The 19,067-nt window shown below is 33.1% G+C and overlaps 1 protein-coding gene across 1 annotated transcript; it reads right to left on the minus strand.

The window, feature by feature from the left end:
• Positions 1-11,754: 11,754 nt before the first annotated feature.
• LOC114752364 (patatin-like protein 6) lies at positions 11,755-18,557 on the minus strand. The gene is made up of 3 exons (XM_028941108.1): positions 17,231-18,557; positions 15,402-15,679; positions 11,755-12,160 (listed from the first exon to the last, which is right to left on the minus strand). Exons 1-2 carry the CDS (start codon positions 18,353-18,355, stop codon positions 15,410-15,412), a joined length of 1,395 nt encoding a protein of 464 aa, XP_028796941.1. The 5' UTR covers positions 18,356-18,557; the 3' UTR covers positions 11,755-12,160; positions 15,402-15,409.
• Between the last annotated feature and the right edge of the window lie 510 nt (positions 18,558-19,067).

The following is a 19,067-nucleotide window of genomic DNA, read 5'->3' on the forward strand; positions in this document are numbered from 1 at the left end:
TACTCCCAGTGCATCGGATTACGGTATTGCAAAAGTTTTGACATTTGGGGGATGAAGTGAAATTTTCTCAAATTTGTATAATTTTTTTTATTTATTCGTTATAAGGTTAGTTTAAACAACTTATATTTTTGACTCACCAGAAAAAAAAAAAGATCAACCTATATCAATTCTTTGGTGGAGTATACAAGAAATCCCGATTCAAAATGAAAACGTGGAGCCCAGTGATATCTAAGGTCTGTAGCTCGTGTTTCGCCACGCTCGGAGGCAACGTCAAGGCAAGTTCTGCATTATTTTATATTGGGACATAAAATATATTTAAGCAAAATTGCTAACTGGCAATTAGCTCGCTTTGAGCCCAATACAATCAAGACCAGACCCCATTTCCTAAATAACATTTAAAAAGATGGCACTTTTTCAACATTAACATCAAATTAAAATAACTTAACTGATTATTAATCATCATTTGTATAGCGTGTCGATTTTCCCCCTTTCAAAGGGAATGTGAATATGTGATGCAATATGTCTCGACTGTTGGAAAATATCTCTCTGCCTCTCCCTCTCTCTCGACCAAACCATGCGTCAGATCTAATAACTAGAGCCAGCCAAGGTTGAAGAAGTATCCATGGATTAAGGAATTGAGATTAACCAGAGCCTTCTCATTAATCATGACTCGCATTGAATATATATATATTCCTCCGGTTTTTAATATGGGACCCAATTGTTGAGTTGGTTTTGGTCTTAAATATAAGATCCATTTATCATATTTATCAATTTTCTCTAAATTACCCCTATGGATACTTTCTCAACCATAATCAAATAGAAGAAAAAGAGGAAGTATTAAGAAAGATGATTATGGTATTTTAGGAAAAAAATGTGTCACATTTCTTTTAATTAACTAACTTACCTAATTTTTTTAATCTAATTAAATTAGTTAAATGAATCTTATATTAAGGACCGGAGGAGTATAACATTATCCTTCTCTTCTTTTATTTTGATCGAAAATAACACTGCTTTTCGGTGCACAAGATTAGTGAGGTAATGAGGATGAATTCCACTATTTTAGTTTTGGAGGCTTATGCATTCATATCATCCAAACCGACTCAATTCAGAGCCTCAGACGACAACTTTTGTGCTCTTGTGGCGTCGTATTGTAAGAAATAATTTCATGCGGCTGATACGTACCTATCTTCTCTTCATCACAATCATTATTCCTATCATCATCAACTTTTCATTTTCCTTTTAATTCTCACAAATCTTTTCACAATGTTCAATGTTCACAAACCCCATATAAGACTATTAAGAGGACTTCCTTCTACTGCCCTTCGACCCAACAAAGACAATTTGAATTTAGTTCCATTAATTTGATTGAGTCGTGATTTTAATCAAACATTGCGTAATTATTTGTATTGACTGACAGTTTATTCCTCTTGATTTACTCCCCTAATCTTACTTATAAGGTCTAGAGAAAGTGTGTGTTAATTTATTCAATTTATAAATTACATTATTAAATTTTTTTATATAAATATATATATTTGTACCCTTCATTCATTATTAATGGGAACAAGCCATTAAAGTATATATCCAATAAAGGAAAAGTTAAAAAGCTATTAGATTTTAAGATAAAATTTACCAGGTTTAAGTTTTTCCTTAATTATGACAAAACATGTCGAGGTGCTTTATAATATAATAAAAAAGTGTATTAGATAAGTACTTGAGTTCAACATATGATTCAGATTTTGAAGGATTATGATGATATTTCTTTTATCTGAAATTATGATGCTATTTATAACATTTATTTTGGTAAGATCAATAATTATAATAACTTGGAAAAAAGGCATGTTGTCATTTGTACACGTAGAAAGCTTACCTGCCAAATAATGAAGAATTCGTACACATCTTTGGGTTATTATTATTATTCATGCATCATGAATATGATTAAACGTTTCCAATACATTATCCTAGTGTTCAATCTTTATAATTAAATTTCGACTACCCAATCTAATTAGCTAGCATGATCTCTAGTTAACTAGTAATTAGGTCCTTATCTCAACATATAAAGGCAATTAGTTACTTATTAAACATATAACATTTTATTGTAATAATTTAAGTGTATATAAAAATTTGATTGATGAGGAATGTCATCCTATCTTTTTAATTGATTTAAAATTGATTTTTTTTGTCATGGTCGGATTAATAAAAAAAATATAATTCATAGTTTACATGAGAATTAATTCAGATGTTGTTGCTGATATACAATCTCACTGGTAAGTAATTTGTAAATAACTTTCTAGGTACTATTGTTTTAAGTCTAAATACAAATCCTTATACTAAGTATTTAAAATCCAACTCACATAAAATTTTTATTAAAAGAAATCGCTTAAAAAATGTTGAGCAATACAAATAAATATTCCTATATAAATCGCTTTAAAGTCGCCCTGGCATCATGAGGATGATGGTATCCCCAACCTTAATAAAAAGCCCATGAAATTTGGTGAGATATTATTGATTGTTATAAACAACCTAGAGAGAGTGCATGCCTATGTGTATGGTATGACAACGAAAGATGACTACCTTGGACAATTCAGACGTACAAAAGATTAGGAATTATTAACTCCAATTAAGTGATCACAATTCTTTTTTTTCTTTTTGTTTATAGAAAAGATCAATTATATAAAAGTGATGACAATTCAAATTTGAAGTATGTGATAACAAACCCAACAAAACGGCATGGAATCGCTCATCAATCCCACTTGCCCATTCATTGTCATTCTTTTTGTCATCATAATTAGTTGCGTTGATGTCTTGTTTTGTTCCAAAAATTTTAGTATGAAAAATCTGAGTATTCAAAAGCTTTTATCAGATTAAATATTATCTCAAAAGTGTTAAATAAAAAATAAACAATATTACTCTTTATTGTTAAAAATGTTAACGGTTAACATTAGTTTTTAAATGGTTAAGGCAATTTTACTTATTTTTTTAATACTTTTAGGATGATATTAATCTAATAAAAATTTTTGGATCCTCAAAGCTTTTACGTAGAAACTTTCTGAGCAAAATTAGACCTTAATCCTAATTAATCAACCATTACTCAGTATATTATAATTATAATATCCATGCATACATTTCATTCTTTTGGTTAATTTTATCAGACATGTTTTTAAATCGTCTTCTTGCTAAGTTTTATTTCTAACTAATCTTAAAGCCCACAATATTCTTAACGCAGTACGTTCCAAATTTTTATAAGTTTAGATTTTAGAATTTTCATAGACAAAAAATAATAATAATTCAGTACATAATGCGGATAGTTACATTATTAAAATAAGTAACGTCAAGGTACTAATAATGACAGCCATTGATCCCTAAATATTAAAGGATCATGACCCCAATTATCAATGAGAAGTCATTATCTTACTTAAAATAAAACTAAATTTAAATCCTACATGTTTTGCATAAAGTCTGAATAATGAGGATTTATTTCCGTTAAGAATATTTTGATTTATTATAAAGTTTAGAAAAAATTAATTTTAAATATCAAATTCAGAAGTTATTTATTCTCAAAGACCCCCAAATTCACCACACATATAACACTAATTTATGAGTCAAACTGTAAATATTTGCTACTAAAATAATACAAATTTAAAAGTCGAATGATATTCACCATTATTTACCGCTCAAGACAAAACTAATTACAAGTAGAATTACGAGTACTTATCATTAGGAGACTTAGTTAATAAATAACTACAATTTTATCTAAATTTACATGGTTTAAGTTTTTCTTAGGGAGTGTTTGGAACACCCCATAATCACTTTTTAGAAGTACTTTTCTCAAATCGAGACAAACTCCTATATATATTTACTTCGTATATCGTAAAAGCACTTTTGAAATTATGGTTTTGTTCTTACCCGAACACCATCTTAATCTACGACAAAACATGTTGAAAGTTCTTTATGATAAATATATTAGATGAATATTTAAGTTCAACATATGATTCAGATTTAGGAGGATTATGATTATATTTTTTTATCTGAAATTGTGATGCTATTTATGACATTTATTTTGGCGAGATCAATAATTATAATAACTTGGAAAAAAGGCATCTTGTCATCTGTACACATAGAAAGCACACCTGCCAAACAATGAAGAATTCGTACACATCTTTCTGGTATTATTATTATTCATGCATCATGAATATGATTAAACGTTTCCAATATAAACAATAAAATATTTGTGATCAGACAAACATTATCCTAGTGTTCAATTTTTTTAATTAAATTACAGCTACCCAATCTAATTAGATAGCATGATCTCTAGTTAACTTGTAATTAGGTTCCACTACTACAAAGAAAGTCATTTTTATTTTTCATATTTATCTATTTTTCAAAATAGAAGAAAAAAAAGACCATTATACTCGTCTGTTATAGAAGAACAAACGAGTGTGCATGTACATACTTGTCTGTTACGAGAGCGTAACAGACAAATATATACATGCATACTGACAATACAAATGATTTTTCTGTTTTTAAAAAACGTCAATATATTTGTTTGTTCTGACTAGAACAGACAAATATAGCTATTTATATTCATCTTTTCAAGTCAGAATAAACGAATATAGACTTTTATATTTATATGTTTTAACCAAAACAGACAAATATAAGAGCACTATTTTCTCTCTTTTGACAAGACAGGCGAATAAATACACACTATCTACGTCTCTTTAGTTAATGTTTCTCTCAAAATAGACAAAAAAATATATCTAAAATAGACAAAAATAGCATATTTTGTAGTAGTGTTCTTATCTCAACATATAAATCCAATTATTACTTGTTAAACATATAAGATTTTATTTTAATAATTTAAGTATATATAAAAATTTGATTGACGAATCACGTCATCCTATCTTTTTAATTGATTTGAATTTGATTTTTTGTCATGCTCGGATTAATTAAAAAAAATTTATAATTTACATGAGCATGAATTCAAATCTTATTACTCATATGACAATCTTATTAGTAAGTAATTTGTAAATAACTTTCTAGGTGTTAAGTCTAAATGCATATCCTAGTTATAGTAAGCATTTAAAACCCAACTCACCTAAAATTTTTATTAAAAGAAGTCGCTTAAAAATGTTGAGCAATAGAAATAAATATTCCTATATAAATAGCTTTAAAGTCGCCAGGCATCATGAGGATGATAATATCCCCGACCTTAATAAAAAGCCTATGAAATTTGGTGAAATATTATTAATTGTCATAAACAACCTAGAGAGAGTGCATGCCTCTGTTTATGGAGTGAAAACGAAAGTGATGACAATTCAAAGTTGAAGTATGTGACAACCAACCCAACAAAACGGCATGGAATCGCTCATTAATCCCATTCATTGTCATTCTTTTTGTCATCATAATTAGTTGCGTTGATGTCTAATTTTGTTCCAAAAGTTTTAGTACAGCAAATGTGGGTATTCAAAATTTTTTATTAGATTAAATATTATCTCAAAAGTGTTAAATAAAAAATGAGCCTGTGGTCTAGTCCTATCTAGTAGGAACTCGAGGTTGAAATGGACCAAATTTGTTGCATGAGACGGCTTGGTCTAGAACCCAATTCAACCTAATCAACTAGTCTGATCCAATTTATTTCAATTTTATCACATGATTTTATTTAGACTGGACTAGACTAGACCCAACAACTAATTTTTGCACAACCCTAATTTAATTCGTCATAATATATTTATAAATATAAGATAACGCATGCTTTATGTGGCTGACATTCAAAAATAAAATTTAATTTTTTTCTTAGACAAATATCATTGGGATTAGCTAAAGCTAATCCACGGGCGATGAGAACGCGCACACACACACATCATATGATTGAAGGGCTTGGCATATCATTCTCAGCATCAAAATCAAATCATTAAATAGTTAGTTTGAGGATTGTAAAAATGCCCTGGAGAGCAATTAGTCATTATCATTGAAAAATTAATATTATTAATAATAGCAAATAATGTACTTTGGGGCCCTATAAATGTCCTAATCCTACAAAGAACGGTGATAATAGAGAAAGGTAAAGCCCAAATGACAAGAACATAAGGCAACGAAATGCAAATTATTTTTTAAAAAAAAGTGATGATAAAGGAGATTCCAATAATTATAAAAGTTTGGAGAGTATAATATAACATAATAATTAAAAGACTAGGGAAGTTGGAGATGACAGCCATATAAAGCCAAATTAAGACAATTAGGCATTATGAAAGGTTGTGACCCCTAGCAAACTAAGCAGTGCCATATTAATATCACAACATGTAGAGCCTTTTTTTCTTTTTTTCTTTTTTTAAATCTAAAAAATTTCAAAGGAATAATGTTGTTTGGTTTTAATTTTCTATCATGAACCAGAATGATGATGTTTTCTGTTTTTCATGTGATTTTTTTCCCTTGAATAATTCAGCATCAAGTATTGTTAATTAATCTAAATTATAGTAAAGATACTCATTATTGGATCAGTCATATGTCTCTCCCATTTGCTTGACGAAAACCCACTACTATATAAGAGGTACATTGTGTGTGCTCAATTCGAAAATGTGCATATTATTTCAAATTTAAGAGCAAAAAAAAGAATATCATATAAGTAAATTCAATATTGTAAGAGATTATCCAAAGTAAAAAAAAATAGCCATATATATAGAACCATATGTCAAAAATATATTTCAAACTTCGAATAATGTATATGGCTTACCATATAGCTAAGTCAAAAAATAATTAAAAAAAAAAACAAATAATCACAAGTTGAGTCAAGTTAAGTATTACTTTAGCTTGTTGCATGTCTGGCTCAATATGTTTGACTCAATTCGACAAGATCTAAGGTGATCATTGGTTTTCAAATTAGTTTATTTTGAGTAAAAAATAAAATGCGATGAGAATTTTATTTTGTAAAGCGTAAAAGTATTGTTCTTACTCCAAACTAATACGGCAAAAGGAGTTTATTGGATTAATTAAACTAGTTCACTCTACTTAATTTATAAAGTCATGAATTTAATTGTTGATGACCTTTTTCTTGGGAAAAAAAATCAAGTCTTGAATATATCAATGTTTTGGTTGGCAAGTCAGTGGGTATGGAAAAGATGATAATGGGGAATAGATGACAAAAATGAAGCATGCTCTCCATTATTTTGTGAATGAACAAAGACTTAGCACCAGAATCAAAGACTACGAGCAAACCCTAATTAATGAACACACAATTACATCTTAACTAATTTATAAGAAAAAGAATCTCTCCCTCATGCTTTCTCACGAAGAAAATATTTTCTTTGTAAAAATGTTGATGAATTAGTTTAAGTGTGAATGATAATTGAGAGCTGCCAAACAGAATGAAAATAAGAAAAGGAGATGTGAAGATCAATCCAAGGAAAAAAGAGAGGAAAGGAATATGAATACGTCTTTAATTATAAGCGTTTGATTTGCAGAGATAGAGAGCAAATTAAGGAATGATTAATTAAAAGGACGGGAGAAAAATAAAAAGTAGCTTCTTTTTTTTGTTCCTTTTTGTGAGATCACAGGGTATGGATTTTTAGTTTATTTAATGTTTAGCCCAAAAAGTTGATAAAGCAAAGGGACACTTCACATCAAATTCAAACCTTTTGGCTACATTTTCACTGTGGAATATGCTTCATATGTATTCAATTCTTTCTTTCGTTTGTTTGTGTTACAAATCAACACTTGGTAAGGTCATATCGGGCCTGTTTCGAATAGTTTACAAATAACTTTTCAATCGTAATTTATGAAATATGAGGTAAATATATGAGAAAAATTTTATTTCAATTTACGTAAAACATACTTATAAAGAATTTTTACTACTATCCCAAACAGGCCTGAATTATTAATTGTCTATTCATTAATTCCAGTTCCAGTTGAGCAAGCCCAAAAGCTTACCACTTTTTAACTTCCAAATTATTCATATACTAACAGCATGAGATGATTCATCACTGTGTGTGTTTATCTCCAATCATATCACACTACCTCTGTTGCAAAATATAAAAATTAGTTTGTAATATAAATTATACTATAAATAGTTCTTATATTTATATTTAGGATCAGAAGTAATAATACTTTTATATTTTATATCATTACCAGGTATTGCTGGGTTGAATTTTTTTTTTTTTGGCCAAAGGTATTGCTAATGCTGGGTTGAATTGAAAATCACTCTTTTAACGTTTCTTTAAAAAAAAAATTAGTCAACTTAATTATTTATAAAAATGTGTATTGATTTTTTTAAAAAAATCTTTTTAAGTAATTTGTATTGAAAAGTACTCAATTCATGCAAATTTTCCTTGATATATTCAATTAATAGGGAGAAATACCTACATTTAATATTTGACAGTTCCTTGAATAAACCTCTAATAGAAAGATACTCCTCCGGTCCTTATTATAAGACCCAATTTGACTTTTTATTTGGTCCTAATTATAAGACCCAATTCATTTTTTCTCTTATATTTATGCATTTTTTTCCAAGATAATCCTTCTAATAATGATAGTTTTAACCAATATACTTAATTAGCAAGGATATTTTAGGAATAACAACACTTATTTATTATAAATAACCAACTTAACTTACTTCCTTAATCTCCTCAACTAAGTCAATTGGGTCTTATAATTAGGACCGGAGGAGTACATGTGTTTGATAAAAAAAATAGGAAGCGTTTTGGGAAAAAAAACACTATTATATTTCTTATAATTTTTAAGTTTAGAGCTACTTAAATAATTTGAGTAAATTAAATAAGCAAGATAAATTAGTTAATTACAACAAATGTGACTTAATCTTCCTAAAGTACTAAAATAACCCATGTAACCTCCAACTGACTCGTATATTCAAAGGTAGTATGACTTCAAAAGAGTAAATGGATTGATTTCTTATTTTCAAGGTTAAATATACTCATCTAGCTACTACTACCTCTAGTCCTAATTATAAGATCCCCTTAACAGGATCTTATAATTAGGATAAGAAGTAATAGCTCTTAGGTTGACCACAAAATGGGGTACCATTTTCAAACAGGAACTGGAGACGTGAATGAAAGGGTAATACTTAATAATGACAATTTTATTCCATGGCCTTAAAATTGCGAAGGAATGGGAAACATTGCATGGAATATGGAACGTAACCAACCAAACATAATTTGGGATTTCATTTCCGTTGGCACTCGAAAGAGTATAAATTAAAGTAGGTATGCACAAAGACAACAACCAAACCAAACGTGAAAGTGGTGCCATTTTACTGCAACTTTTGGAGAGAATTGAGATTTCATATTTTTGGGGTCCAATCCCATTAAAAAGTTCCCCCACACAGACGCACGTTTCCTCCGATTATGGGGGTGACGCTGCTAGCCACTCCGCTCTTCTTTCGTTACTCACTCTTTCTTCCTTTTTCTGTTTTCTTTCCCCTTTTTTTGAAATTTCGAGTTAAGCTATAAATCTACGGATAAAATATTTCACCAAGGCATCAAACACCATAAATTTTTAATTTCTTGAGTACTATAAAAATATATATATAATTTTTAAAATGATACAAAAATATCACGGCCATTAAGTCAACTGACGTTGACGATGTACCAAATATATAGGTTGAGAAAAAAAATACAAAAATACACATAAATTTTTTAAAATGATACAAAAATACACATAATTGTTAATATAATATTTAGTACTTATAATTTTCTCTCATTTTACTTTTAGTAGGGACAAAATGATTTAGACTTTTGTAAAAAGATGAGAACTAACAAAAACTTAAAAGATCAAAAAATATGATTTAGAATTACAGGAATTAAAATTAAAATGAGGACTAATTTTCATATAAAGGATGTTATCGTGGGACCCAGTTAAATGACGTGGACGTGCACATTGGCCCTCGGGCCCCCTTTTTATGCCGTTTGAGTGGTCTAAAGTATAGGTATTAATTTATGACAAATGTAATACTACCTCTGGTCCTTATTATAAGACTCCGTTTGACTTTTTGTTTGGTTCTAATTATAAGACCCCAATCCATTTTGTCTCTCATATTTATGCATTTTTTTCCAAGATAATCCTTCTAATAATGATAGTTCTAGCCAATATACTTAATTAGTAAGGATATTTTAGAAATGACAATACTTATTTATTACAAATAACTTACTTAACTTACTTCTTTAATCTCCTCAAATAAGTCAACTGGGTCTTATAATTAGGACCGGAGGTAGTAAGATTAACGGCACTAATCATCTTTCTTAAACTGAATGAAACAATTAAAAATGCCTTATATATATATTGGGACGGATTTGAGGCTTGGCTTTGGGTAATTAAGAAAAAGGAATGGATGACATGTCTCTATCTACGTGGATTGCCACATTATTTCATACACAAAAGTGGTAAATAATGTTGGGACTCATTTCTTCAATACGTTTCAAAGCAACTTACCATTTTTATGTAAATTTTCTGCAATTACTTTGGTAGAATGGCAATTTTTCTTTTCTCAATTTAAAAAAAAAAGAGAGTGATGGAGAAAGTCAATATTAAAAAGGTCATGGTGGATTGCTTCAAGAAGAAGCAAATTAACCGTACGGCACGGAGATGAACGTTGTAGAACCAAGGGCCCACATCCCACAAGGGTCAAAAGCATCTGTTTTTAAGACATACTTGCCTTAAGTTTTTGGTTTTTTTGTTTTTTTTTTTTTTGTTTTTGAGTTGCCAACGTAGTATTTTAGGTATAATTTTCCGCCGGGACAGTATATTGAATTCAAATACTCCTCGAGTCTTAAATATAAAACCCATTTTGTAGTATAATTTTACACTACAAAGGAATCTTATATTTAGAACCAGAAAAATTCTACATAAGAGTATTTTTTTAAATTTATATTGATATAAAAATTTGGTTTTGGATAGGACTCAATAGTATCGTACGATCCATATAGCTAACCTCACATAGTAAAATAACACTTTGTTGTTATAGTATATAGAAAGACTTATACTTCAATTCCTAAATCTTTGTTGTTATTTTTAGCAATTCACAAAATTTCAGTATCTATTTACAATAAAGTTGTTGCTATCGTTGATGGCCGCAAGGGATGACGGCCAATTACGGGCAGAGATGACTTTGGGCTCCGATGATTCACAGGAGTAGCCCCTTTTTCAAAAGAAAATGAAAAGCAACGTTGCAAATACATAACATTCTCAAATCCCCGATTGATCTTTTGGACTAATTAAGGATTTGTTGAATCTGATGGGACAATTTGAAATTTGGCCATTTTGATTGGATATGAATGGGATTTCCCTTGAGAAAAAATCCAACAGGAAGATGAACACAACATACAGAAGACACTTGAACAAATTAGTTCAAAAGTCCCTTTTACTATCATACAGAGACAATTCAAAACAATAATTTTATATGCGCACATATATATCTATATATATATATATATATATATTGCGTAGTTTAAGTAGTAGCATGCAACCAAGGACAAGTGCCTTTGATGGCCCACCACACTAAGAAAAGGTCGCTCATAAATCTTTTCACCATTCTGTAACTATGTACATTGAAGAAACACAGTATTATGAAGTGCATTAAAAGTCAGAATGAACTTTGACTACCATTTCTAAAGTTTCACTCACATCAACGTAAGCCCACCGCCCAGTACAGGTAATTAAACTTCCTTGAAAGCAAAGATGAGACAGATAATATATATGTGTGTATATATTTAGAATCACAGATTTACAAGAATATCCAATAACAAAATTAAATTAAAAAAAATGAAAGAGAGAACGGACAGGGAAGAATGAAGTGCAGACCATGTTTGAGGCTTAAAAGTCTGATATTGAAATTGAAATTTCCAAGCTGAAGCGTGTTTGACCCTAAAAAGGCTACAAATGAAAATGCTTTTTAGGTATTGTGGCTCATTTAGTGTTTAGCACTGTAGAAAAGGTAGGAGTGGACACCAGTGTTTGTTCTCTGGGGAGCAAAGTATCCCACAAAGGTTATCCACCCCTTTTGATACTCCTTGTCCTTTTCAATTTCCATCATCTCCCTAACCTTCTTCCTCTATTTTCACTTGAAAAGTAAAAGCTGCTATACTACCTCCTCTCTTCTTTCCTGTTTTTTTTCCCCCCACTGCTGCTCCTTTTTCTCCTTCCTAATGTCTGTTTATACCTGAAAAAAAGTGGACTTTAATGTCAAAAGTGGTTACATTCAATTGAACGCAACGCCAACCATCACAAAACAAAGCAAGGAGATACAAGACCCAACGTTAGGCATGGTTCCCCCCCCCCCCGGGCAAAGTTAGGCATGGTTAACCATTGATGAATAGTCACAATCAATTCAATACAATCCCATCCATACATGCATTCATAAAAACAATGTGTAAACATGTTAAGTGATGCAGACATTTATGTTCTTTTATATTATTTTCGGGTATTTTTATCCTTAAACTATTCTCTCAGGATACAAGGTATTCTAAACAAGTCAAATCGGCACCAGTAAGTAATTAAAAAAATATTATATTTGTTTTAACAATATTTTATTAATACTTCAGATACGGCATTACACCATTTAATAGTTTAAGATACGTACTTCTCATGAAAGAATAGTTTAAGGGCATACCTTTTAACCCCTTTTCTTTTTGAATTCATATGAGTAAAAACAATTCAATTTGACATGATGCATTATACATCAAGAGCAAGGACAATAGAAGACGACATAAAAGGCTATTCAAAAGCAAGCACGCAAAATCGTATTGTGGTTGGAGCACTATACAAGAAGTCGAAGGAAGTCAAGGAGCAGGTGTGGGAATGTTTGGAATGTGAGCTCGTGACCAACTTTCTCTTCCTTTTTGACACCTCCCTGCTACTTTTCCCTCACCTCTTCATTACAATAACAAAAGAAGATCTTCTTCAATCTAATCTTTTTCGCTTTTTTTCTAAATTTATATATTCAAAAGAATCATGTCCTAGGCTGGTGATGCTCAGTTCTACTTTCATTGTTCACTCACTAAATTCCAGCTAGCGTTCCATACCCGACACCTTTTTCAGAAATCTACGCATGTATTCTCTACTTACCCAAAAAAATTGTGCAATTAAGAAGTTTCTCATACGAAGCACACCAAAAGAGACCAAGGAAACAATATAGTTTAAGAGATGCTTGAGTTATTAAATTATGAAAGATTCACTTCTGTGTGTGAATTACAGAAATAAAAACATGCGGCCTATAACAGTCCAAGAATACTTGAATGGACCAGCTTTAGTGTTCTTTCAAAGAGCCTAAGGATTTGACATTTGTATTGTGTGTAAGGGAGAGATGAATGCAACCACGTCCACAATAAGCCTAGGTGGAAATGGGACCAAGACTAGAGATGAATGATTTCAGTCAAGGTTACAACTGGCATCCCTTGAAAGAAAGGGTAAAGTTGTATACAAAATATGTGATTATGTAATCTATGCAATAATTCATAGAGTTAGTTTTATTTTATTGTTTTTTATTAATAAAAATTTCGACATTGATTTGCATTCATATTTTTATTCTCTTTTTACTTTTATATTAACAAAAACAATTCTCAGTATGGATAAGAATTCTCTTATATGAAAATTATTTTTTAGGACAGCGCCTTGAAAGGTGCGCCAATGGATTATGTGTAAAAAATGTTAATTGGACTGACAAATATAAATTTTCAGGCTTCCGGGGACCAGATATTTACATTACTGTCTGTTTGTCTTTGACATAAATTCTAGATAATTTTACATATGTGCTATTTTTCGTAATAGATAGTATTTTAATTTAAAATTTGACTAATTTAGCTAGTAACAGACTTCGTTTTTGTCTTTTCTTCTATGATCTTTCTTCATGTGCTCTTATTTCTTTATTAAACTTAATAATATACAATTCATATAATTTATTAATCTACATGAAAATTGCATTATAGATCTAGTTATTACAAAGCACCTTTCAGGATACAAATAATGTGTGTTTAGGGGAAGCCCTCAATAATTCCAACAGAATAGTATTTTACACAATAGTAACTTTTTTGGTGAATTTTATATAATAACTTTTACCAACAGCCTAAGCCCTAAATCTTTTCTTCTAAATTAAATTACCAGGATGTCCCTCCCCGAGTCCCCACAATAAGAGTGGGTGTGTCGGTGGGTCGACAAACCAATTCATCTCTTATGCTATATTTTCGACGTATAGCAAAAAGAACAGGAACCCTCCTGCTGTCCTCTAAGGTGTGTTCTGCTGAACAAAGAAGAAAAGGACAAGACGGTGCCCCCAAGGACACACAAAATAACAAAATTAACACATGTTTCTGATAAAGTTCTTTACTAGTCAATAAATTAAATCGTATTCAAGTGGAAAAATCATGAATTTTTAAGGGGCAATCACACAGTGCTAAGGAGACCAATTTTGATGTAGTTTGACCAGCTCAGCGCCCTCCCATCAAGCCTCTATGGCTCCTTTGGGGAGTAAGGAAAGAGAATAATTTTATCTTCTTTTTTTTTAACTTCTAGTATTATCTATTTTATTTTGGTAACTATTATTTCAAATTTTTTTAGTTCTTTATTTTTTTTTTAAGATTGAGCTGTTTTTTTTATTGTCAAAATTCTGATTTTTTTCTTTTAATTTCATTACATTGTGTACCAATCGGCTCAGGTATGATATTCTTTTTTTATTGGGTAAAATAGGTTGGTGACCTTTACCTAAAGAACAGGTAAATGAATAGACAAACTCGAAGGGCATGGGTTCAGTTGGTCCACACAGTTTACAAGTAAATGATGATATATATGGCTGAACTACCTCGTAAAATTTGACAACATGATGCATAAGTGCATAACTTAATTATAATAAGATAATGGGAAACCCCAAGGATTTCACTACTTAGACCTTGGTGATAAAAGGATTTGTCAAAAAAATAAACTATAAAATTGAAAGTCAATGAATAAGTCCATTATTTGCTCAAAAAAAATGAATAAGTCCATTACAATCTCAATAATTCTATTATAATCTCTTACTAAACCAATGAAAAAGAGCACTGAGATTACAAAGAGTAACACCAAAAACTACTTGAGGGTATGTTTTGTCATGTATTAATGAAAAAGTCCAAGGAAATGTTTGGATGCGTTTTAAAAATTCACATGCCAATTTTGAATATTGCGATCAACCCTCGATTTAAAAAAGAATATAATACAATTGCCCATGAACTACATTGTGCTTTTTGCATTTCACGAATTGTTGTAAGCAATTCCCTTGTTTTTTTTTTTTTTTATATATACTTGTATAATCGTGAATAAGATGCCTTTCCTGCCTGATCATATCTAATCAACGGGTCCACTAAACGCTTTATTTGAAAGGATGCATAAAAATGATTGAGGTAACCCAAAACAAAACAACAGAGACCACTTACCTGCTCCCTTAGGTCGCTTTTTCGGTAGCTTGCTTGAAAGCAACAGTGGGAGCTATCCTGCAACTCCTCTTCTGATGCTCCTGCACAAGTTCTCCGGCAAACCAGTCAAGCTTCTCAAAGTTACTCTGATCCCCAATCCTCTTCCCCTCAAACAGCACCGATTCTACATTCTTCTGCTTCAACATTTCATCTGCTATCCCTATCAGCATCTTTACATTATTAGGACTTGAATCCGTATCCACATTGGGTCCACATCGCCCCATGCTTGACCCATTTGCCTGTCATTACCCATTTCAGAAGCATTCAGAATTAACCCTTAATTCATTTGGCATTTACTGCCGAACAATTTTCAAGCTAGATTTATTGAGTTCATAAATAGTATCGTTTCAAGTCGTCTGCAGCATAATAACACTCCAGAAATGCAAATGAGATGAAAATAATGCGATGCTGTTGCCAAGGATCCAGTCTCCACAGGAAAGCAACTGAGGTCAAACGCGCATTTTAGTTGGGTCCCATTTGACGGGATTATATGTGTATTTATGAGTATGATTAACCTGATGTACCAACCAATTTCTCCTATGGTTGTTTTTCTTATAGTAGACTCAAAAGTCAAAACCGATTGAAAATAGACTTTACCAGTTTATCCGGAAAAGTGTATTACCATAAACGGCTCAAACAAGGAGAGGACCTGAACTTGGATAAATGAAGTTCAAAGCCCTGCAATAAGCAATGCGACAATTTTGTCCTAGAGTGAGAAAATAACCATCCATGTGGCTGTTCAACTCCACCGCCAGAGACGGCACACTAAGTGTTCCATCACATAATAAGCTTGCAAAGTGAATTATGGAGAGCAAGGCCTTTAAGCAATTGATCCAGACACATTAATTCCTAAATCCCAACAAGTCCAAATCCAGCAATCTACCTCCATGCCTATCAAGTTGCTACATGGAGACAAGGCGAAATATCCCTCCCCTACACAAACCCCACTCCTTGCTGGTTTGAAATTGACTCAAAATTGAATACCCTTTACGTTTCAGGGTCTAATTTTAGGTAGCTTCTCCATCATCTGGACAACTTCAAACTCCCCCAGTTATTCGATACCCTAACTTCAGGTTAAGACTAGTTTCTTGGCTTTGTGCTCGCGCGCGCCTTTTGATGGACATTCCGAACGAGAACAAATTTGACCCATACTCATCACCTGCACTACAGTTCCGTATCAAAACAACCCACCGTTTGATGGGAAACTCAAAAAACTCCTCAACCCTTGAGCAAACCAAAAGAGCCTTGATTGGTTCCCAATAGAAACAATCCCCAGCACCACCCACACAATCACGTGTAGTCCTTGAACAAAAACAATTAAAATAAAATCCGACAAGAAAACAATTAAAATAAAATCCGACAACTTCCCGGTTTCCCTGCCACAATCCTAAAACCACCCTGTCTTCTCGACCCCACCGCTATATTTTTAAGAATGAATTTAAGATATGAATCTACACAATTTGTATAATCATCACCGATAAATGAACCTTACTTCTGTCCATTTTTTAATCGTTTTTTCTCACTCGCAGCCTTACATCATGAATGAGTTCAAAATATGTAACAATGATTAGAAGAGGGTGAAATATATCCATTATGCAAATATCTAACGCCGTCTGATTTACACATATTGGGTGTTTTATGGTCATAGACTAGCCGTTTGCATGGATTGAACCGTGTCAAAGAAGCCAGAGCAACGGACAGCGGACAGCTTTGAGCCAAATGGAGAGACAAAAGAATAAAACAAAGTAATTTCTTTCAATCGAAGCAGAGGAAATTTCGGGAACGCATACCTGAATGCGAACGTAACCGGAGGTGCGGCTATGGCCAAAGGCCTTGGCCACAGACTGGTCCACCAAATCGGCAGAGCCGTCCCCAGAAATCCGAGCCATAGGCCGAGCCCACTCCTTAGCCTTCCAACGCTTGACCTGGTCATACTCATACCTCGCCTCCAATAACTGACCCGTTCCCAGCGAAAGCACCAGCAAATCCTCCACCCCTCGGACAAACGGGAATTCCTGCTTGTTGTGAAGCACGTGCGTTATGGCGGCACCGGTTGGGTTGCTCATCGCCAATCCGCCGTCGACAGCCAGGCATCCCGTCTGACCATCCACGGACCGCATCTGAACCGGCTCGAATCGGCCCGGTTCGGCCGACGTGGCACGACAGACCTCCCAGAGCCGGAAGTCGAAGCTCTCGGTCTCGAGCGCGTCTGCTCGGGAGAACAAAAACGGCGCCGTGCTGGAAAGGTCGTAGCAGGGGATGAGGACGGGCTTTAGAGTATCTCTGAGAGTTAAGCTTTTGCCGTTCGCGGCGAATGCTTCCTTCATGGCTTTCTCCAGACCGGCGGTGACGGAGCTGACAGAACCAGAAGCGGAGTTGCTGGTAAATAATCGACGAAAGAAGCTGCGGCTGCTCCTGCCGCTGGACCCAGGATGGTAGAACTTTTGGCCGTGATCAGCTAAAAATTGCCATGTTTTTTGGGCTTCGAAAATAGGGCGTCGGTGATCCTTTGTGGCGAAAAGCATCGCCGTGAAAATGCCTCCGACACCGGCGCCGGCTGCTACGTCAAAGTAATCGGCGATTCTAGCGTCCGGGTTTCCTGATTTCTTCTTCAACGCATTTTCCAAATAGGCCAGAGCTTTCCCGGGAAGAATCCCTCGCATGCCTCCACCATCTATGCTGAGTATGCATATTTTGCCTCTCTGATTCTTGATGGAGGAGACGCCGTCGACGTTGGCAGCGTAAGACTGAACTTCTGGTTTTGGTTCAATTGTCGCAGATATTTGCTTCGGAAGCCAGACCTTCTGGTCCTCGTAGCCGAAGAGAAACTTGCTTTCAAGGATGGAGAAGATTTCATAGCTAAGCTTATCGGTGTCAATGCTCGGTTCTTGCATTTCCGCCGCATTAGAAGCCATTTTCTCCCCCCCCAAAAAAATACAAAACAATCCTGTGAAGATTTCTATAATAAGAGCTTCTCTGATCAGACCCTTGAAATCAAATAAAATCAACAATTTCTTGGCACAGGATTGCGCATGTGGAAGGCGTTTGTGTTTATTAGGCCAAGTCTTGGTGTGAAATATTGCATGGAAGGAATCCCAATCCAAGTCAGGTGGCAAAGATCACCCACCTCGGGAGTCACGCGTATGAAGAATTCTTCAGAGGGAAAAATAATTTCCCGTTAGGATATTGAACTAGTGAAACTCAAAACACTTAAAACTGATATTCAGATTCAGAACATTCCAAAACACATTACCTCATTTGACAACAATGCTCAACCAACCAAGATATACCTTCAAAGTAGTCTCATTTTGCCAGCTTTCATAATCAATTCCTGTTTCCCAAACAGCAAAAGGCCTCCTGTTTGCAGAAATATATATAATATTATTCTCGCAGCACCCAAACATTCGCTTTCAGCCCAGTTTAGCTACCGTGCCCATCATTCCATTCTCTCCACAAGAACAAAAAGAGACAGAGCAACAAAGGTCAGTCAAAAAACAGTATAGCCCTTTTTCTTGCTCCCCCCTTCTCTCACTTTCTCTCTGTCTCTATATTTCTCTTTCCGTGTGTGATATCGTTGGTGCCTGTGCTGATGGATAGTGTGATTCTTTAGCAGAGCACGCTAAAGCT

This window comes from Neltuma alba, unplaced genomic scaffold (genome assembly GCF_004799145.2).
Source record: "Neltuma alba isolate B1F8T4 unplaced genomic scaffold, ASM479914v2 tig00007351_pilon, whole genome shotgun sequence".
NCBI classification, from domain to species: domain Eukaryota; kingdom Viridiplantae; phylum Streptophyta; class Magnoliopsida; order Fabales; family Fabaceae; genus Neltuma; species Neltuma alba.

Bases quoted from the DNA above. Each gene is read 5' to 3' on its own strand.
- LOC114752364 (XM_028941108.1), bottom strand. From the start codon at position 18,355: ATGGCTTCTAATGCGGCGGAAATGCAAGAACCGAGCATTGACACCGAT. The intron at 15,680-17,230 runs GTATGCGTTCCC...GGGTAATGACAG, and splicing joins CCGGTTACGTTCGCATTCAG to GCAAATGGGTCAAGCATGGG.